This window comes from Megalopta genalis, unplaced genomic scaffold (assembly GCF_051020955.1).
Source record: "Megalopta genalis isolate 19385.01 unplaced genomic scaffold, iyMegGena1_principal scaffold0435, whole genome shotgun sequence".
In the NCBI taxonomy this organism is placed as follows: domain Eukaryota; kingdom Metazoa; phylum Arthropoda; class Insecta; order Hymenoptera; family Halictidae; genus Megalopta; species Megalopta genalis.
In genome coordinates, this window is record NW_027476504.1 from 161,406 (window position 1) to 181,074 (window position 19,669).

General features: G+C 37.7%; 2 protein-coding genes across 2 annotated transcripts in view; one reads left to right on the top strand and one right to left on the bottom strand.

Moving 5' to 3' along the window:
* Window positions 1-1,804, bottom strand: part of LOC143263268 (plexin domain-containing protein 2-like) — a 99,112-nt gene extending 97,308 nt beyond the window's left edge. The window contains exon 1 of the mRNA XM_076528377.1: window positions 1,225-1,804. Coding sequence (XP_076384492.1) covers window positions 1,225-1,345 — 121 coding nt within the window. The 5' untranslated portion in view covers window positions 1,346-1,804. The remainder of the gene's footprint in view (window positions 1-1,224) is intronic.
* Window positions 1,805-5,700: 3,896 nt separating this feature from the next.
* LOC117225802 (vascular endothelial growth factor receptor 1) lies at window positions 5,701-19,657 on the top strand. Its single transcript, XM_076528358.1, has 23 exons — window positions 5,701-6,247; window positions 6,881-7,014; window positions 7,395-7,614; window positions 8,372-8,505; window positions 9,421-9,562; window positions 10,075-10,208; window positions 10,283-10,454; window positions 10,885-11,008; window positions 11,351-11,538; window positions 11,644-11,810; window positions 12,839-12,974; window positions 14,311-14,454; window positions 14,575-14,730; window positions 14,800-14,939; window positions 15,072-15,234; window positions 15,310-15,422; window positions 15,498-15,648; window positions 16,048-16,272; window positions 16,608-16,776; window positions 17,077-17,335; window positions 17,650-17,981; window positions 18,446-18,551; window positions 18,786-19,657. Exons 1-23 carry the CDS (start codon window positions 6,187-6,189, stop codon window positions 19,101-19,103), a joined length of 3,888 nt encoding a protein of 1,295 aa, XP_076384473.1. The 5' UTR covers window positions 5,701-6,186; the 3' UTR covers window positions 19,104-19,657.
* The last annotated feature ends 12 nt before the right edge of the window (window positions 19,658-19,669 follow it).

Genomic DNA, 19,669 nt, shown 5'->3' on the forward strand with positions numbered 1-19,669 from the left:
AAGCCGCAAAGATAATCTGAAACGTAGAATTTTCTGCTATAGATTTCAGTTGGCACACACACAGATAGAAAAAATAGTATCAAATCGAATTTCTCGTTGCTCTATCCGATTCCGGCCGATACGTAACGTAATCGACGCGATACGACCGCCGTCAGAGAAGAGGCATTGAAATCGCCGAACAACGCTAATAAACGAATACTTGCGCGGCATTACGTTCACAGCTGTGAAGTGAATCGGGAAGGTTCGAGACAAAGAGAGAAGCGAAGAGGAGGGGGGAGCAGCAATCTCCACGGGTACAGAGCGAGGCAGAGACCGACCGACACACGTTATGATGACATCGTAAGAAAAATGGCCCGATAACTGGTCGAGAGATCAACCGTTCCGATAACGCGAGAAAGAGAGATGCCGGTCGGCATCGGTTATCGGGACCGCGCATTAAACATTCAAGGTCCTTTTTTTTCCGAACGAACAGACAGAGAAGTCTCTCGAGAATTCCCAGACAACCGCGTGAACTTTCGACGAGCCGAAGGAGCTGGTTTCTCTCGTTGCGTGCACCTCGTACGATTACGACCAATTGCATTTGACGCAAACAGAGATACGTACGATTCGTCGTACCCGTGAAAACAATTCATCGAAGAGGATCACCGCATTTGTCTATTCAACACAGTCGGCAAATTCGAGATCGATTCTTACATTATTATCTTATATTATATTATATATATATATATATATTATTTATTATTATTTTATTATATTATATTATTATATTACATATATATATATATATATATATATATATATATATATATATATATATATAATATAATATAAGATAATAATATAAGAATCGATCTCGAATTTGCCGACTGTGTTGAATAGACGATATATATTTATAATATTATTATATAGATATATAATATATATATCAAAACGCCAAAACTGCGTTCATGGCCGTAATAGCCGTTCGCATTCCTTCAATCTCGCGACACTTTCGAAAAACAGACGGACGTAAGTATATCTACGATTTGATTAACAAAAATCAAAATGCGATTAACACAAAATCAGAAGTGAAGAGGAAATATTGCGCAAAATTATGGTATTCGATCGCAAACGTAAAATAGAGGAAAGAAAAAGAGAGAGAGAGAGAGAGAGAGAGAGAGAGAAGCATCTCAGTAGGAGAGAACGCGTTCAGAGTGCAACAAGTTGAATCGAGAAAAGACTCACTGGGCTCGTTGTCCGCGACGCCGGGCTCGAACACGTAGAACGCCAGCAGCAACAGGACGCAAGGCCATCCTCGGACAGCTCCGGCACAGCCACGGTTAAAGCACCACCGTTCACACGCCATATTTACGTGGCCGCTAAACTCGCGGTAGCCTGCACGGAATATAGTAGAAACCCGTTGGTACCGTGTACCGTGGTCGCGCACGACTCGTGGTGGCAGAAGGATATGAACGGAGAATAGGGGGCGACGCGCGGCGAAGATGGGTGCGACAGAAGATGGCACAGATTGTCAAAAGCAGCGGCCGATACGTGGGAAAGATTCGAGGAAACAGAGAACCGTCGGCGACGAGAAACTCTCTCTCTCTCTCTCTTATGTCTCTACCGATGGTGATTACCACGATTCTTCACAGAACGTCACCGACCGATTTCCGTTTCGATTTCGCGACACAAGCCACGAACTGCACGCGAGAAGCCGAAGGACTTTGTTCCGAAGCGTCTTTAAACCGGTACCGAACGGACGAGAACAACGACAACGATCGCTTGCGGCGGGAACGGCATGTTGGCTCTCACTGGCTCATCGCCCCCATCGTGTTGTTCCTCGGCCGCTCTCTTGGGGGAGTTTCCGTTACGTTATCTAGATAACCGAGAGAATCTCGACTGTGGATACTGGCGGAGCCAATCGGATCGTCGCTGGTGTCGCACGCGCGACAACCAGCGCCAAGCGTAGATGGCCACTCGGGACAAAAATCATCGTTTCGTACCTCGTATTGCTCGCTTTTCGTTGGCTAGAAAGAAGTCGTGGCTAATATCGTATACGGCATACGAAAGTACGCTTCTTGTGGGAAACGAGGTTAGAAATGATTTGGAACAAATGTATACGATATTGTTTGAAACTTCGTTTAGATAAAAGGTTCCTCGGGTAACCTCGACTACTTTCCACAATGTATAATCGTCGTTGCGTCGACCTCGCCGGCTTTTTTACTAAATTGGGTTCGATTGTTGGCCGTTCTTCGACTAAAGTTAAATCATTTTTATTAGAAATTTGAATCTAGATTTCTATTTCGCTCTAAATAACTTTCGTTGTACATTATCTTATGTTTGAGAGATTAGGTGTTTAATGTCATTTGAGCAGTTATGTAGCAGTTACATTTTGGTAACATGTAAAGTGTGATCGTTGTCGTTATAAAATTTAAAACAATCTAAAATTCACAGTTTTTCGGCACTATCTTTCGATTTTCTTAAAAATATATTATTCATGTTACCCTCAACCTTGATCCAAGTTTACCACACCGGCAGCCGATACACACACCCACTCTATTACCGACCTCCATGTTTTATTGTTGAATTCACATTTTGTTTTTAAAATTTTTCCTTTGACTTATGTCACGCTATAACTTCTCCGTTAGAATGAGAGAGATTAAATTTGCTGTTATCGGGAAAAAAATCTCTTGCGAAGAAACAAAAATCAAGCTGTGCGCACATGGTGTATAGTTCATCATAGTTTTAGAAAATTCTTCTTACTGTTTTAGAACTTCTTATTTGGAGCTGTCTTCGATTAATTACTATTTTATTTTCAGTGTTGAAACGTTTTGTAACATATTGCAGAATACTCACACTTCTATCAAGGACTTAGTTTTTTTCTGTATCAGAGTCTGAATTACCGACTCTGTAGAAAATGTTATGCTGAGGTAGACTATAACGTGTTTCAAAAAACATTAATAGTATGGATCCTCGCGCACGTCGGAATAGAAAGAAATGAAGAGGCGGATGCAACAGCCAAAGAATACACGAGCAAAGAACAAGATAGAGAGGTAAAGTTCTAATATCAAACCTTATTAACGAAAGCAAAAAAAGAAATTAGGACCAAATGGGAGAAAGAATTGGAGGAGATAGGAAAGAAAAAAGGAATCATCTATTTGGATAAAATATGGAAGCAAGAAAGAATGATCAAGGATAGATCATAGTTCAACATAATAAAAACAAGAACCAGGGAAACCATCACTACGGTAACTAGACTAAGATCTAACCATTATAACCTTAAAGCCTCCCTATTTAGGAAAAATATAGGTAACAATCCATGGTGCAATTGTGGATAAGAGGAGGAGAACATAAATAATACACTCTTTGAATGTTGCTTATGTAATAATGAGAGAGAGAGAGAGAGAGAGAGAGAGAGAGAGAGAGAGAGAGAAAGAGAGAGAGAGAAACCAAATAAAGAATGAAATAGAAATCTATGGAGGAGACACTCACCCGATACTAACAAATTAGAAAGTTAAAACAATTTCAGCCATTAAAGAATTCCTAAGTGAAATAGATAGGAGTTTCTTACTGTCGGGGTGCCAAGGAGGAGCCAAGAGTAATCGGACATTACATGGCAATAAAAGGTTGTAATTACAGAACAGTAGATTTAATATAATATAAGATAATAGCATCCACTAAGGTAGGGTGAAGCATAAATAGAAAAATTTGAAAAAAGTGAAAATAAAACAATCAGGAGAAAGAAAAATAGTCAAAGGACTGTAATAGTGGAAACAACCCTGCCGGGTAGAGATTGAAACCTAAGAGTGATATCAAGTAGGTACTAGGCCAAAGTAAGTAAAAAGTAAAGAGAAAAAAAACACAAAGACTGAGATAAGACTGAGATTAAGAGCAAACAATATAGTACAAAGAAGTTATGAAAGTAAAAGAATATATAGACCACAATATATAAAATGATTTTATAATTATACAAGAAGGTAATATTACAAGACAGTTTGCGGTTTGTATCACATTCATGTATCATGTATATGTATATATTGTATTGTATCATGTATATATATATATATATATGTATGTATTATTAAGTTTAAGTATATATGTAGTATATATTAAGTGTATATCCATATATTAATACTTTAAGTATATATATATAAATTATTAAATTTTTTTGTATTTTTATTTTTTATTTTGTAAGATAGTTTAAGACAAAGAGTATGATATGTTATGTTGTGATGAAAAATTGTAAGACTGCAGTTATATATAGGGTGAAAACTAAAGTGGCGAGATTCTAAAAGGGATTATAAATTGAAAGCATAACAGTGTAAAAGGAGCTGGAGGCTTATGACATTTTAAATAAAGCAAACCTGAACCTTACCCTGCTAAGATAACGGACTCTACATAAATGGATCGGTCAGTTAGTGAACTACTGTAACAGAAAAAAGTGTGTGTCGAACGAAAGCGTTGGAGCGATTTCTTCCCTACTTGACGTCGGTACAGACTTGGGATCCGTACAAACCCTAAGTAATAGAGATACGGACTCCAAACTATAAAATTTTTTATTTGGTATACTTTTATTAATCAATTATATGATTCGTTGACTTGTTCAAAAATCTATTTTTCGTCCAATTATTTAAATATATTTGTCCAATACAATAAATTCAATACAATAAACATATGGTTTTAATACGGAAGGTATTATTTCTTGGTACGAAAATACTAAGAAAGGCATAAACAATTGCGACACCATTGTTAACATGTTCCCGTGTATGTGTATGCTGATATTCGTACATGTACATACTAAAAATTACGCAAATTAAAATATATCGTCGAAAGCTGTAAATAAAGTTGGTTGGTGAACTTAATCAGAAAAAACATTACCAGTTCATTGATATCGTTTCTAAAAAAAGATTGTTATGTATAACGATAATTTTATTGCTATTAGCAAGCAATGATAAAACGTTTACAATGTTGTTTCCAACACGTATTGTATAATTGAAGACAATTAAAGACTCTAGGAGAAATGTTAATAAATTCTGTATAGATGTTAATACAACGTAAATAAAAATTAATGAAACGCCTGTACAAAGTGAATATACAGGATGTACCCTTGAAAACATTAAATCTGAATATTTCTCATTGGTCAGCGTTCTTCGTTAATAATTCGTAAACGAAGTTGCAAATTGCATTTTCGCTAAGGAAAAAGTTACTTCAAATGACCTCGGCTACCCCTCATTTTCGGCTGTTAAAACACCCTGTATAGGGTGTTCCACAATTACTTTATTTTATTTGTTATATATTAATTATTATATTAAATTAAATATTAATTATTTTATTTATTATATATAATATTATATATTATTATATATAATATAATATAATAATATAATATTATATATTACTATTATATATTATATTAATAATATTAATGTAATTTTTTTATATAATATATATATTCAGAACAGAAAGAAACATATTTGGTCAATAACAAAACATAACCAATTGCCACAATGAATCTAACAAATGTAATAAATAATTATGATTCGACTGAGACGAATATATATATATATATATGCGGCTACATTGCTCTAGCAACTCGCACATTATTTTTAGCATTATTTTTATTTTTCAAAATAATATTATTTTACGCAGGAACATTTTAAGTAAAAGTTTGCAAAGTAAAGGTAAAACGATTGCAACATATGCCTTAAAAACAGTCTGATACAGTCGATTTCTATGCATCATCTGTCGAAATACGCAAAACCCAAAATGAATATGGCACCTACTGGTGCGACTTTCGTCGGCCGACTACAGTCTTTGGGGACACTTATTACTACCTTATGAATTGAGACCAACTTTTACGAAAAGATACCACATGCGTGCGTAAAAGCCTTAGTGGATCGCAGTGAGAAAAGTAGTTGCGGTCAGCTTCGGGCGGAGTGCGAAGTAACGACGAACCGTCGTCGTCGATAAGTCGTGGTCAGAGGATTGCCGGGAAGTGTGGTCGCATCCTAGAAAGATTACTATAATTCGTTTGTTGGGCTAGGATAGCACACTACGGCTGTAATCCTTGCCGATGAGTGACGTGCTTCTAGAAAGTCGAGTGTACCCATGTGACGTCATTCCGTGCCTTGTCGAACATACAGAGAGTACCAGCTCAGTGAAAGATAGAAAGAAAAGGAAGAGTATCGAGAAGAGAATCGCGGAAAAATGCTGGGCCACCACCAACGATTCCTCTTCGATATCGTTCTTCTCTCGAGCCTGTGCAGAGGTAATTCCAGCGTTGTCTGAATCAAATTTTTGAAAAGATCGCAGTCGGTCGTGCTACGACATGATCAAATAAAATGCCAACATTATTGGTTGCACTGCCAAAACAGAAAAAATGTCCTCCGATTTTTAAATCGAAAGAAAATTCCAATCTTTTGTTAACTAAGTCAATGAATGAAATGTTGTAATATATTTATGTATTTCATTTACTGGATGCATTGTAGAGCAATCGTCTATGTCAATTTGTCTATACAGGGTGTTCCATAATTATGTTAATACCCGGAGAGGGATGATTCCTGAGGTTATTTGAAGTAACTTTTTCCTTAGCAAAAATGCAATCCGCGACTTTGTTTACGAGTAATTATTGAAAAACACTGACCAATGAGTGGCGAGTTCGTCCAGCGCTAGGCGGCCGAGCCAATCAGCGGAACTGAGCTTCGTCCGCCTTGCGCCAGCCGAGCTCGCCTCCCATTGGCCAGCGCTTTTCGTTAATAACTCGCGAACAAAGCTACGGATTGCATTTTCGCTAAGGAAAAAGTTACTTCGAATGACCTCAGGAACCACCTCTTTCCGGGTGTTGAGATAATTATGGAATAGCCTCTATATAACCGAAGAAGTATCTTTCTCTTCATTCCAGTCTCAACAGCTCTGAAACCAACTATATCAACGACAACTGACCAGATGATTATACAAGAAGGCGAGTCCTTGCGGCTGGTATGCTATGGCAATTCGGACATTTTCTTCATTTATCCCGTTAACCGAACACGTGCCGTAAGTAATGAAATCTTAATACAGGGTGTCTCAAAAATGTCTCGCGATCCGGAAATGGGGGGTTCACGAGGTCATTTGGAGTAATTTTTTCCTTAGCGAAAATGTTCTACGAGGCTTCGTTTACGAGTTGCCAGCAAAAAACGCGGACCAATTAGAGAGTAAGGACGGAGCGTGGACGAGTGGGGAGGCGTGGCGCCGTACGTTTTTCGTTAATAGCTCGTGAACGAAGCCGCGGATTGTATTTTCACAAAGGAAAAAGTTACTTCAAACGACCTCGGGAACTCCTCATTTCTCGCTTGTACAATAATTTTGGGACACCCTGTACAATATTATCAATACAAGGTAAAGAGAAGTGATTATAACGTATACTTTAATAACAGCCTAATACAGTCTTTTCTTATACATCGTTCATCCAAACGAACAAAACCAGAGATGAAAATGGCACCTACTGGTACGACTTTCGTCGGCCGAATACAGTCTTTGGGGACACTGGTTGGTATGGTTGCTCGTATCATCCCCTCGCTATGATCACCATGGATGACTATCTACGGCGTAACAACACCGACTCAGAAAGCAACTTCGTTTATGTCTATGTTCAGTGTAAGTGCATTTTAGATTTCTATTGGGTTGGCAACTAAGTAATTACCGATTTCAGTTATAGATGTCTCTCACTCCCATTTTTATGATATCCGTAAATGTTATACTATAAAATTATTATTATTATTATTATTATGTTATTTTTTATTATCCGTGAATGTTAGCAACTGGACAAATTTAATGCAGCGGTCAAGGAAAAGCGACCAGGATTGGTCAATCGTAAAGGTGTCATTTTCCAGCAGGACAATGCTAGGCCGCACACGTCTTTGTCCACTCGGCAAAAATTCATGGATATCGGTTTTGAATTGATGTTACACCCACCATATAGCCCTGATCTCGCGCCATCGGATCACCACTTATTTCGATCCCTGGACAACTCCCTTCGTGGTAAAACTTTTAACGACGATGACGCTGTAAAATCTCACTTAACTCAGTTTTTGGCCGAAAAGGATCAGACTTTCTGCGAGCGTGGAATTTTCAAGTTGTCGGAAAGATGGCGAAAGGTCATCGAACAAAATGGAAAATACATTACAGATTAAACTTCGTTCCAAGTAACAAAAATTTTTTATTTCATTGAACAAATCGGCAATTACTTAGTTGCCAACCCAATATTAAGCTGCGAAAGTTTATGCATAATCTCAGTGTCGAACCAGGGAGACTTCTCAAAGTAGGAATTATAATAACAGCTGTTTAATGGGCTACAGAGACCTTTGCAAATGTGAGAACGCTGCAATTTAAGAGTTAAATTATTATGTTTCAGCTATAATAGATCGATTCGTGGAACAAGCAGAGTCACATGTTTTGGAAACATATATCGGCGGAGATATTGTCGTACCGTGTCGACCAACGTCGCCACGAACGAAAGTCTGGATTGCAAAATTCGTTAGAGAAGAGGTATTTGATCGATCAAAATATGTCGTTGCCATCGAATTCGTGAAGCAACATAACATTGAAGTTACGAAACTTTTCTACTAAATGAACTAAAAGATAGCATTCAATTCGCTGAAATTACGAAATTGCGGAAGATTTGTTATGAAGTTGAATAGGGTATTGCAGCCGGTTATACCCTAGAGCAGAGCTCGGAATTAACCAGCTCGCAACACGAGGATCGCGAGCACGCCTCCTGCCTCCCTGTCGCGCGTCTCACCCCTTGTGGTTGCCTTTTTCGACACGGAGCGTCTTAGGCGCGTGCTGCTGCTTTATATGTGTGTGTGTGCGCGCGCGTGCGCGACGGGACTCAAGCTCTCGCGATCCTCATGTCCGAGCTCTGCCGTAAAGTGACCGATTGTTCTGACTTTTATTTGTTTTCGGGCATAATTGAGCCGTTTATTTTGAAAGTGGCATAAGTCACTTTGTTTTTAAGTCGATATATTTAAGGGTTTGCGTTTTAACATGTTTAAAAATATGGATGCTAACACTTTCGAGAAGATTTACTTGTATTTGTTATCTCAGAATACTGATATTTTTCTCAGTATAAATAATTTCGTATAGACATTAACAAAATCACCACTTTTCATTACGGTAAAGTGACTTAAGCCACTTTCAAAATAAACGGCTCAATTGACTTTATATTTACGGAACAAGTCGTATTAAATACTTTTGTTACTTTATTTCCTTTACATTTTAATAGAAATATTTAATATATATCTTATTCTATAAATTAATTGTGCCTGAAATCAAACCAAAGACACTGCAGACTCATGGACAAGGATAAATGATTCTTTGCTCTGGTATAATTGTGCGGGCTTCACGAATGCTAATAAGTACAATTAATGTGCGAGATGTTATTTAATAAAATACATTGTGCAGTCTAGGTTCGATAAAGTCTCACGACAAATTTACGATCCGAAATTTGGATTTATGCTGCCGTCAATCGACAGGTATATCGAAGGGACGTACATATGCAATATGTTTACTAATCAAACGGTCTCTTATATTATACGTTTGCGGAGTAAGTACACTTGTTGAACAATATTCATCTTACAGTCTATCTTTACAAAACCTTCCTCACAAGATTATTATTATTATTATTTATTTTAATTATTATTACTACTTTATTATTATTACTATTATTTTACCCTGAAATAATGTTAATAATAATTCCGGGATGGGGCAATGCCGTAGTAAGTGGGGGTTTTTAGTGGGTAAGATCCCCACATACCTTGAGAGTTTGACCGTTTTCGAGGATCTTGTTGATTTTCCCCAGCTATAAAAATAAAAAAAAAGTTATTATTATTATTTTACCATCGTTTTTTGTTATTTTGGTTTTGGTAAAATTACGAGAAAAAGAAAGTTACATCATTAATGTAAGAAAGAAATTGAAAATCGAAGGAAACGATTAATTGAATGAAAATTATTGAACAAAAGAAGTACATTTTCCACACGATAGATCTGTAAAACGTTCATTTTTCACGATACTCCATAGGCTTTTAACAATCTACGATTTTTGTTCTCGTTCAGCAGAAATTATTCTGCCCGAACTAAGAATTCTCAACGATACTTTGCTGCACGTGATAAAGGGTGAATCTCCGTACCTGAAGTGTACCGCAATCATTCACAATTCTGACTGTGGTATCTATTGGAATGCACCGCGACAAGTATCGATCTTCACATACGAGTTCCATTCGACGCTCGTCCGAGTTGAATTTGATACAGCAGTTTGATATTTCAGAGCAACAGAATCAATACATGGAATGATCGTCGGGCTATTACAAGTAACATCTTTGAGAGAACGGCCTTTTTGGTGATCGAGTACGTAATCAACGGGGACGCAGGTATCTACGAGTGCAAACTCAGCTGTCCTTATAATGAGACGAAATCAGAGATGGTCATCCAGGTGCATGGTAAGTGCGGTGATAGCGTTACACGCGAAACGTGGTCAATAATAGCCTATAGTAGCCAGATGGTTCAACTAGATTTAGGTATTAATAATAACATTATGGTATTTTCGGGAAACACAAGGGATTCCTGAGGTCATTTGAAGAAACTTTTTTCTCAGCGAAAATACAATCCGCGGCTTCGTTTACGAGTTATTAACGAAAAACAGTGACCAATCGGAGAGCTAGCGCGGCCAGTGCTTCGCGCTTTCGGCCAATGCCGCGTCGCGCCGGCCGCCTGACGCAGCGGCAGTGGTCACGAGGGAGGGGCGTCGGCCATATGCGATCTTTCATTGGTCACCGTTTTTCGTTAATAACTCGTTAACGGTGCCTCGGAGAACATTTTTGCAAAGGAAGAAGTTGCTTCAAATGACCTGAGGAACCCGTCAATGTTTAGAGTCGCTCGATCCATTCATCAACCTGACAACTCGGGATCCTAACAGGCACTACGAATGCCATGAGGGTGAAGAAGTGGAGTGGATTGTCGATGTAGATACGTATCCTTCGGCCGAACTAGAATGGTACGTCGAAAATGTTTAAATAACAATCGCATTATATTTCTAGAGTATTCTAGACTATTCTAGAGTACTCTACGGGCGTGAAAACAGGCATTTGCGTTACGTACATGGACATTTGAAGACACCACGCGTTTAAATGTCCAAACCCTCGATAGCAGTTTCTCACAGATAGACCGTGAATGTTCATATGTTCGTAATGGAAACGAGTACGCGAGATGAAAACTCTAAGAACTGCGCATTTCCCGTTCTATCTCCAATCGATGCGGAAGACGTTCACTTTGGACAAAGATTCGCAGCCCACCCGTGCATTCTCATTGTCCCGATGTCCAAATTTTCGTTTCGCAGGTTGCACGGCGACGAAGTCATAAGAAGTTTTCCGCCACCCGAGGAATCTAAATATTCGACGAACAATGCATGTTGCAATCCAACATTGAAAATCTACAGGTTGGATATAAGCGACGCGGGAACATATTCCATCCAGGCCAGCAATCGGTATAAAAGGGAAACGTTGAACTTTACGTTGGACGTAACAGGTACGCGCTGTATTCGTTGTTCCTAAACGAAATGTGACAAATATTAACCGCGGTTGCTCTGTCGATTCCACGATTGTCCGTCCTAATCGAAGATAAGTCTTTTAGTTGGGCCGAAAGTGTATATGAGCAAACCAGGCTCGTACTACTTTCGTAATCAGGTGCTAAAGACAGAATGCTACGTGGGAGCATTCCCTAAACCGAATATTACCTGGAGTTACCGCAAGTGTCCCAGTTATCCTTCTTGCGACGATGGCACCCTCGAGTACTTAACGGTACGCAATGTTTTTAACGCCAAACCTAGCTAGAACGAATCGTAAGAGGGTTGGCAGAAAAGAAATTTCGGTATTTCAATGTGAAATAAAACTCAACTTTTTTTATACAGAAAATGAACTTTAATCAGTCAAATATTTTCCATTCTGTTCGATTGACCTTTTGCCATCTTTCTGGTAACTTCATGATTCCGCGCTCATAAAAGTTCTTCTCCCTCATAAACCTTCGTTCAAATATACAGTAATATTAAAATGGTGTAAAGCGTATATGTATATTGGATTGGCAGGAAAGTAATTTCGATATTTCAATGTGAAATAAAACTCAACTTTTTTTACACAGAAAATGAACTTTAATCAGTCAAATATTTTCCATTCTGTTCGATGACCTTTTGCCATCTTTCTGGTGACTTCATGTTTCCGCGCTCATAAAACTTCTGGTCCTTAGTAGTAAAAAGTTCAATCAAGCGCGATTTGAGGCTATCGTTATTATTGAAATTTTTATCATTTATAAAGTTTTGTGAACTTCGAAATAAATGACAATTCGATGGTGCAAGATCGGAGCTATATGGAGGATGTGACATCACTATATATATATATATATATATATATATATATATATATATATATACATTAATATAATATAATATAATATAATATAATATATATATATATATATATTTATATTATATTATATTATATTAATGTATATTTATATAATATATAATTATAATTTTTAAAATTATAACAAAAGAATGACAATGCAAACATAAGGCTATCTATTCATGCAAACCGAAATTACTTTCTTGCCAACCCAATATTTAGACAGTACATCATTTTCATTATAACGTCTGCTTGAATGACGATATCGATTCAAACATTTTCCATGAACGTATATTCATAATTTTAACATGTCTCGAGCGAAAAATGTGGCATCGATCGTTCTCACCGGCTCGGTGGTTTAGCGTTGATTGAAGTCCGAAGTCGTTGCATTGACTGCGACCGATTAATTAAATCGAGAGATATTCGTACAGAACTACGAGGAAAAGGGAACCGTGACTCGACTGGTCTCTACGGTATGGATGGCCACTGAAATGTCTGGCGAGCTTACCTGCATGGCGTGCAACATTGTTGGCTGCGAAAATGCTACCGAAAACGTGTTTGTTTCCGGTAAGAACGGGACCAGTTCACACCCTTCACGATCAGCGAGCCAGAATGCTTTTGAATTATAACTAGACTGCGGATTTGATTCGACAATATTATAAAAGTATTAAGGGACAAAAAAAGGTTTTTGCTGAAATACTTAAGTTTACCATAATTTGTCTCGTTGAATGCTCATTACCTGTGCTGTACCAAAGTTCGCGTAATTCTTGGCTCGTGAACATTTCAAGGCTGTGATTATAGTGGATGCGTTTTCGTACGAACTAGCGTTCTGACGAATTCCATATACTACGTCACATGCATGATGCTTTCCGCGGTTAGACATTAGTTTTTCGCAGCATATTCGATATGGAGGATTTTTACATCGACGTCGACGAGTTTTACCGTTTAGAGAATCTGGTTTTAAAAATTTTATTTTTAAGTGATTTATTAAGTGATCAAATCAAGCAAGTGAATAAACTATTTCTATTGTGGCCATTATGTGGAGAATTTCACGCATTATTGGAAGAACTTAAGAAGGATTTTATTATTCCTTAATATGGGATTTTAAGAGAACCGAATTTTCGGTTATGTGTTCCTTCGGAAGAAAGACTCGCGATCACATTAGGGTGAAAAATGTTTTCATTTTCATGATTTTCGATCAATATATTAATATATCATATATATCATATATATAATATATATATGATATCATATATTAATATATCATATATATAATATATATATATATATATGATATCATATATTAATATATCATATATATAATATATATATGATATCATATATTAATATATCATATATATATATATTATACATATATATGATATCATATATCAATATATCAATATATCAATAATTATCAATAACTAACTTAATTGCTTTAAATATCTACATTATTGTAAATATAATTACTATTGGTGTCCATTTCTCGACCAATCTTCTCCAATTTTATTTCAGTTAAATATGGGTTAAGGTATTTCCACGATTACATTTATTTTTACGTACGCGTCGATGTGAGAGATCAAACTCGTTTGAAAGACAAATTCGTTCTGACGATGAAATTATATTACTACTACACTGCAGTTTACTTATGCATTAATATCTAGGCACATTTCACGAAACAGAAGCCGCCGATTGTTCATCACGCGATGGTTCAAACGTTCTGATGCTTTCGAGAGTCTCCTGGACTCAGGAAACGCAGTTAGCGTAACCACTCGCACATAAGAATTTATAGGATCGATTGTTCTGACGTCAGAATGCTATTTCGTACGAATACGTATCCGCTGTAACCGCAGCCTAATACGCGTTTTCTTTAGATGCTACAACGTGCTTCAAAATATTTTAGGCGAACATGGGGAATTCGGTATCATTCTCACGAAGGAACCAGTGGCAGAGGGTGACGACTGGGAGCTGATCTGCGCTGTTTCGAATCAAAATTATTCGGACATCATCAATTGGAGTAGCGAAAGTGGTCCAATCGTACAATCTGGTCATTTGATTTCCAATATTTACGCTAAGAACGCGTTAGAAAATTTATTTTTCTACAATTAATTTTAAACACCAATAAAGTTCAATGAACGATCCGAGAATAATACGCTGAAACTTTTAGATAAAATCTCTATCGATCGAGGGAGGACTCAACATATGTACAGATCAATTTTGAAGATACACAACGTGAAAATCGAGGACTCGCAGGAATATATTTGTATAGGGAAGTCCACTGGCAATTTGACTCGGTCTACTGGATATCGTTTGGAAGTGAAGGGTAATTCGAAATGCTAATTCCTAAGGTGGTTGAATGTTGTATTGCTGGATAATATTATTCTTCTTTCAGCTGCACGAGCGCCTATAATTACAGATACCAATTTGAAGAAAGAGGAGATAATCATTGATCTTGGGAGCCAAGGTAGCAAGAGAGTGCTTTTTCACTGTTTTGCGGATGGTATGCCTATCCCAAGCATCAGTTGGTTTAAGGTAATCGATTAGAAGTCAATATTGTATTTCTTAATCACAGTAATATTTTATTGTTTATATTTTTTTACTATTTTACCGTATTCGGATATTTATCTTGGTACAAGTCATTGAAAATCGACATACTTTTCTCAGGATGGTGCACAGGTGGTAGTTATTAATGAAAAGTACAAGTTATCCAATAACTCTCAGAAACTTGAACTAGAATATCCATTGGAAGTCGACGGCGGCGAGTACGTGTGCCGAGCAGAAAATCGAATTGGAAAAATAGAAGTTTCTCAACGAATAACGATAAAGGGTAATTTGTTAAATTGAGCAGTGCAGACACACACAGGAGAGCGAAATTCCACTTTAACTTCTTTTTAATCAATAGGGTTCAGGATTGTAAGTAACAGACCTATAGCTCTAATCATTTTGGTTGTCATGTTAGCAATTGTCGTTCTGATCCTGGTGATCTACTTTGCCCTCAAGGTTTGCCGTGATAGGGTAACTTCACTTTTGTAGTATTACGCGGCGCCATTTGATTCCACAACAATTACACCATTTTTTATGATGTTCCAGATAATGAGAAGGGAATTAATGGAGGCTGGTCTTATGCATTTTGAGAAAGGAGCTGTCGAGAGTTTGAATCCGGACTTGACTGTAGACGAACAGGCAGATCTCCTCCCTTATGACAACAAATGGGAATTTCCCAGGGAAAAATTGAAATTAGGTAAGCTTTCATTGAAAATCTTTTCTTGACATTTTTCTGGAAAATAGGTCCTTATATTGCTCTATGCTAAAATTTGTCTTCAGACCTATACTTTTTAAGGCAAATTTGAATTCGATCGATAAAATTGGTGTGTTAAATCTGCTCTACGTAAATATTATTTGAACATGTTCAAATTGTTCGAATGTTATACGAAAATATACCATTATATTCGGGAAAGTATACACAATTGTTATAAGTAAGAATTAACCATGTAATTTTTACAGTTCACTACCAAACAATTTGTATAGTTGAAAATTAGAACTTTTTTCCGTGATCAAGAAAATAGATTTCAGATTTGTGTTGGACGGTGTAGGTTTCGGTAATAATTTTCGGTAATAATGATGTAGTATCAATTTACAGGGAAACACTTGGGAAGCGGCGCGTTCGGCGTAGTCTTGAAAGCAGAAGGTTTGGGCATTTGCGAAGGCGAGGCAATTACTACTGTAGCTGTGAAAATGGTCCGCCGTGCTCCCAATCTCGTGTATATCTGTGCACTTGCTAACGAACTCAAGATCATGGTACATCTTGGCAAACACCTGAACGTTGTCAACCTTCTTGGTGCTTGCACAAGAAATATCTTGAAACGTACGTCTTCTAACCCTTTGTTAAGTTAGCACCAAAGGTTAATTTAACCGTATTTAAAGGCATCTATATTCATATGAGGCTTGTAAATGACCATTTATGGACACATTTTTCTTATTCTTTATTTACTATCAGTATTTCATTTCTTCTTTACAAAGTTTGTGAATTGAAGCACTTTCTGAAGATGTAAATAACTTGCAAATTCAAAATTGCTTTTGTTCAAGTTTGTTCATTGCATTTTCTTTACAACAATTTAAATCATTTATGATATTGTTAGCTTGTAGGTTTCGTTTAAGTAAATATCGTATTTAATTAAATGATTTCTGTTGATTATCCAGGTGAATTGTTAGTGATCGTAGAATTCTGCCGATTTGGAAATTTGCACGATTACTTATTGAGCCACAGAAGCGGCTTTATCAATCAAATCGATCTAGCAACTGGCAAATTAGATCTCAGCATCGGTCTTGATCTACTGAAGAGAACTAGTGGTGTTTGCACTACTAACAGGTTCGTTGCTACATTTTCGCCCTCATGTTTCTTGTTACCTGTTAACAACACTACGACGAGGAATCTATCTCGTATGGTCGCAAAAGGACATTGCACGTGTCCTATGCTTTCTCTATAGAACGAATTGTTGCACAATTTAACCTATTTTAAATTATGATTAGATATTCGAGATCACATTAAATGCAATTATGCATTATAGTGCATCTAGTCTGCTTCCGATAATTAATAAAATGAAACTATTGATGCATGTTGGAGTTTGCGGTGCGGACGCTTTTCTATTCTTATCTGTCTGCACGATAGGATTAAATCTGCGGAGTTGTCATCTTCTGCCAATATCAACTGTAATTCGGAATCTGATTCGGTGCAGTGTCACGCTGCAGCTACCGATTTCCAAGACATCGGTATGTCGGCAGATGATCCCGTACAATATTGCGGTTCCACTGAACATAGTTGTCGGGGAGACTACGGGGACTCTAATTTAAAACCAATCTGCACGCAGGATCTTTTGTCCTGGGCGTTCCAAGTAGCCCGTGGAATGGAATATCTCAGCCAGAGAAGGGTGAGTTTCTGCGAGTTCTCGTCTCAAATAATTCTATCAGAACTGTACTATACAGAAAATTTCTATTTCAAAGCGAACTATATAATTAGATGAAAATGAAAATATCAATCATTTTTGGTAGTATTCACTTTGTTTTGTGCTTGACAATTCTATATGTTCTATACTTACTACGAATTAGCGTAATATCTGCAGTCTATTTATATAACAATTAAATAGTGAACTGTGACTTTTGCAATATTTCATTTGCATTGGAGATAAGTTACTGGACAAATGTCGGATCGCATATATACCATTTAAAAAAAATGAATGTACAGGTATTACACGGTGACCTGGCCGCTAGAAATATCCTGCTGGCCGATGACAATGTAGTGAAGATATGCGACTTCGGCCTGGCCAAGAGCATGTACAAAGAAGAAACTTACAAAAAGAAAAGCGACTGTCCATTACCCATTAAGTGGTTGGCCATCGAAACAATGAGGGATCGAATTTTCTCCACGCAATCGGACATTTGGTCGTTTGGCATAGTACTGTGGGAGTTCTTTACGCTGGCTATGACTCCGTATCCTGGAATAGAGGCGGAGATAGTGTTCCAGAAGCTGATCGAGGGTTACAGAATGGAGCAGCCTGAATATGCCATCCCCGAAGTGTAGGTTCACACAAAATTTTTCATTTGGAAACGAATCGGGACAGTGCATTATCAATTATATTCGATAACAAGTGAAAGAAAACAGATTAAAGATGCCTGACTTTCTAAACATATATCAACGTATGCTCTCCATCGTGTACTTGCTAAATTACGAGCTACATAGACATCGGACATAGACGTCCACATACATAGACATCACCTTCCTTTTGACGGAAACTGTAGCCTTGAGAGGCTGGCCTTGCGAACCCCTGGACCTGCCATAAATTATCTAAATGTGTAGCGACTTCGGCCTATCTGCCTTCGGTTAAAAACAATCTGTCGCTAACATCATGAGACCCGCAAGCCTTATGTTGAATGTAAATTTTCAAATATTCCGAACGGCACAGTTAACTATATCAACGTCGACCGTACGTACAGTGTAACTTGTAATTGATAATTCATGCTTTGCAATTTATGATTTCCAGATATGAAATAATGTGTCAATGTTGGAATGCCGAGCCTTCTCTACGCCCGAGTTTCACGGAACTAGTCGATAGCGTAGGAAATTTGTTGGAGGACAATGTGAAAGCGGTAAGTTCCTTGTGCGATCTTTCCATCACTTTGTACAGATCATACATCTTCGTATCACATTATACAGAATTGTATACCGGAACATGTTCTCGCATAATTCATATGTTAATCGATAATTGGAGGCCATTGTTATGTGGAATAAATATCGTTGGTCATGACAATTTTCGAAGATATTTGCGTTTTATTCAAATTATCTCTGGGTGACTCAATTGAAAACGAAATTGGTAATTTCAGCACTACATCGAATTAAACGCCCCATACCTCGACATGAACAGGACTCTGCTGGATGGCGGAAAGAACGATTATCTGACGATGGTCTCTGCTCCGAATCACGCTGTGCTTTCTTCACCGACTCATGATTGCGCTGTGGAGACGTCGCCTATGCTGAACAAGGAGGAGGAAGATCGCTATGTGAAACCTATCAATGTCCACGAGCGGAGGGCAGAGTTAGCCAGAAACAGAAAAGCGATGAAGGATCACGTGGTGCATCCAGATCACGATTCCGGTGACGACAACCCTCCGGACAACTTTGAGCTGGTTGATTTGACATAAGAGAGTGACGTGTCCTGTGGAAGTCGGAGCTCGACTCGAATCCGATTGCCGAGATAGGTTTCGCTTCGACGATTAGTAAGCACTCGCGAGAATTACATGAGCATGCGTCAGCAAAGAAGTGGCACGAAGAAAGATTTGCCTGAAGGATACAACGATCTTAGTAACGTGATCGTAGATAATTGAGAAACAAATCGATCCGAGATTTCAAGTGCTTAGAAACTGCTGATTCCTGCAAGCAATCCAGTTGAAAGCGTCTTGCTTTGGCGACTCGTCAGAAAATCGCAGAGCTATGCCGGGAAATTCTGTCGCATCCACCATACTCCCCAGACCTGGCACCCTCCGATTATCACTTGTTTCTCTCTTTGCAAAACTTTTTACAGGGAAAACAATTCAAAACTGAAGCTGATATTAACCGAGCACTGGTTGAGTTCTTCGCCTCTAAAAATAAATCATTTAAAAAAAATGGCATTTACAAGTTGCCATCGCGCTGGCAAGAAGTCATAAGTAACGATGGAAAGTATATTGTACAATAAATATTATTAAATGTATGAAAATTGTGTTATATT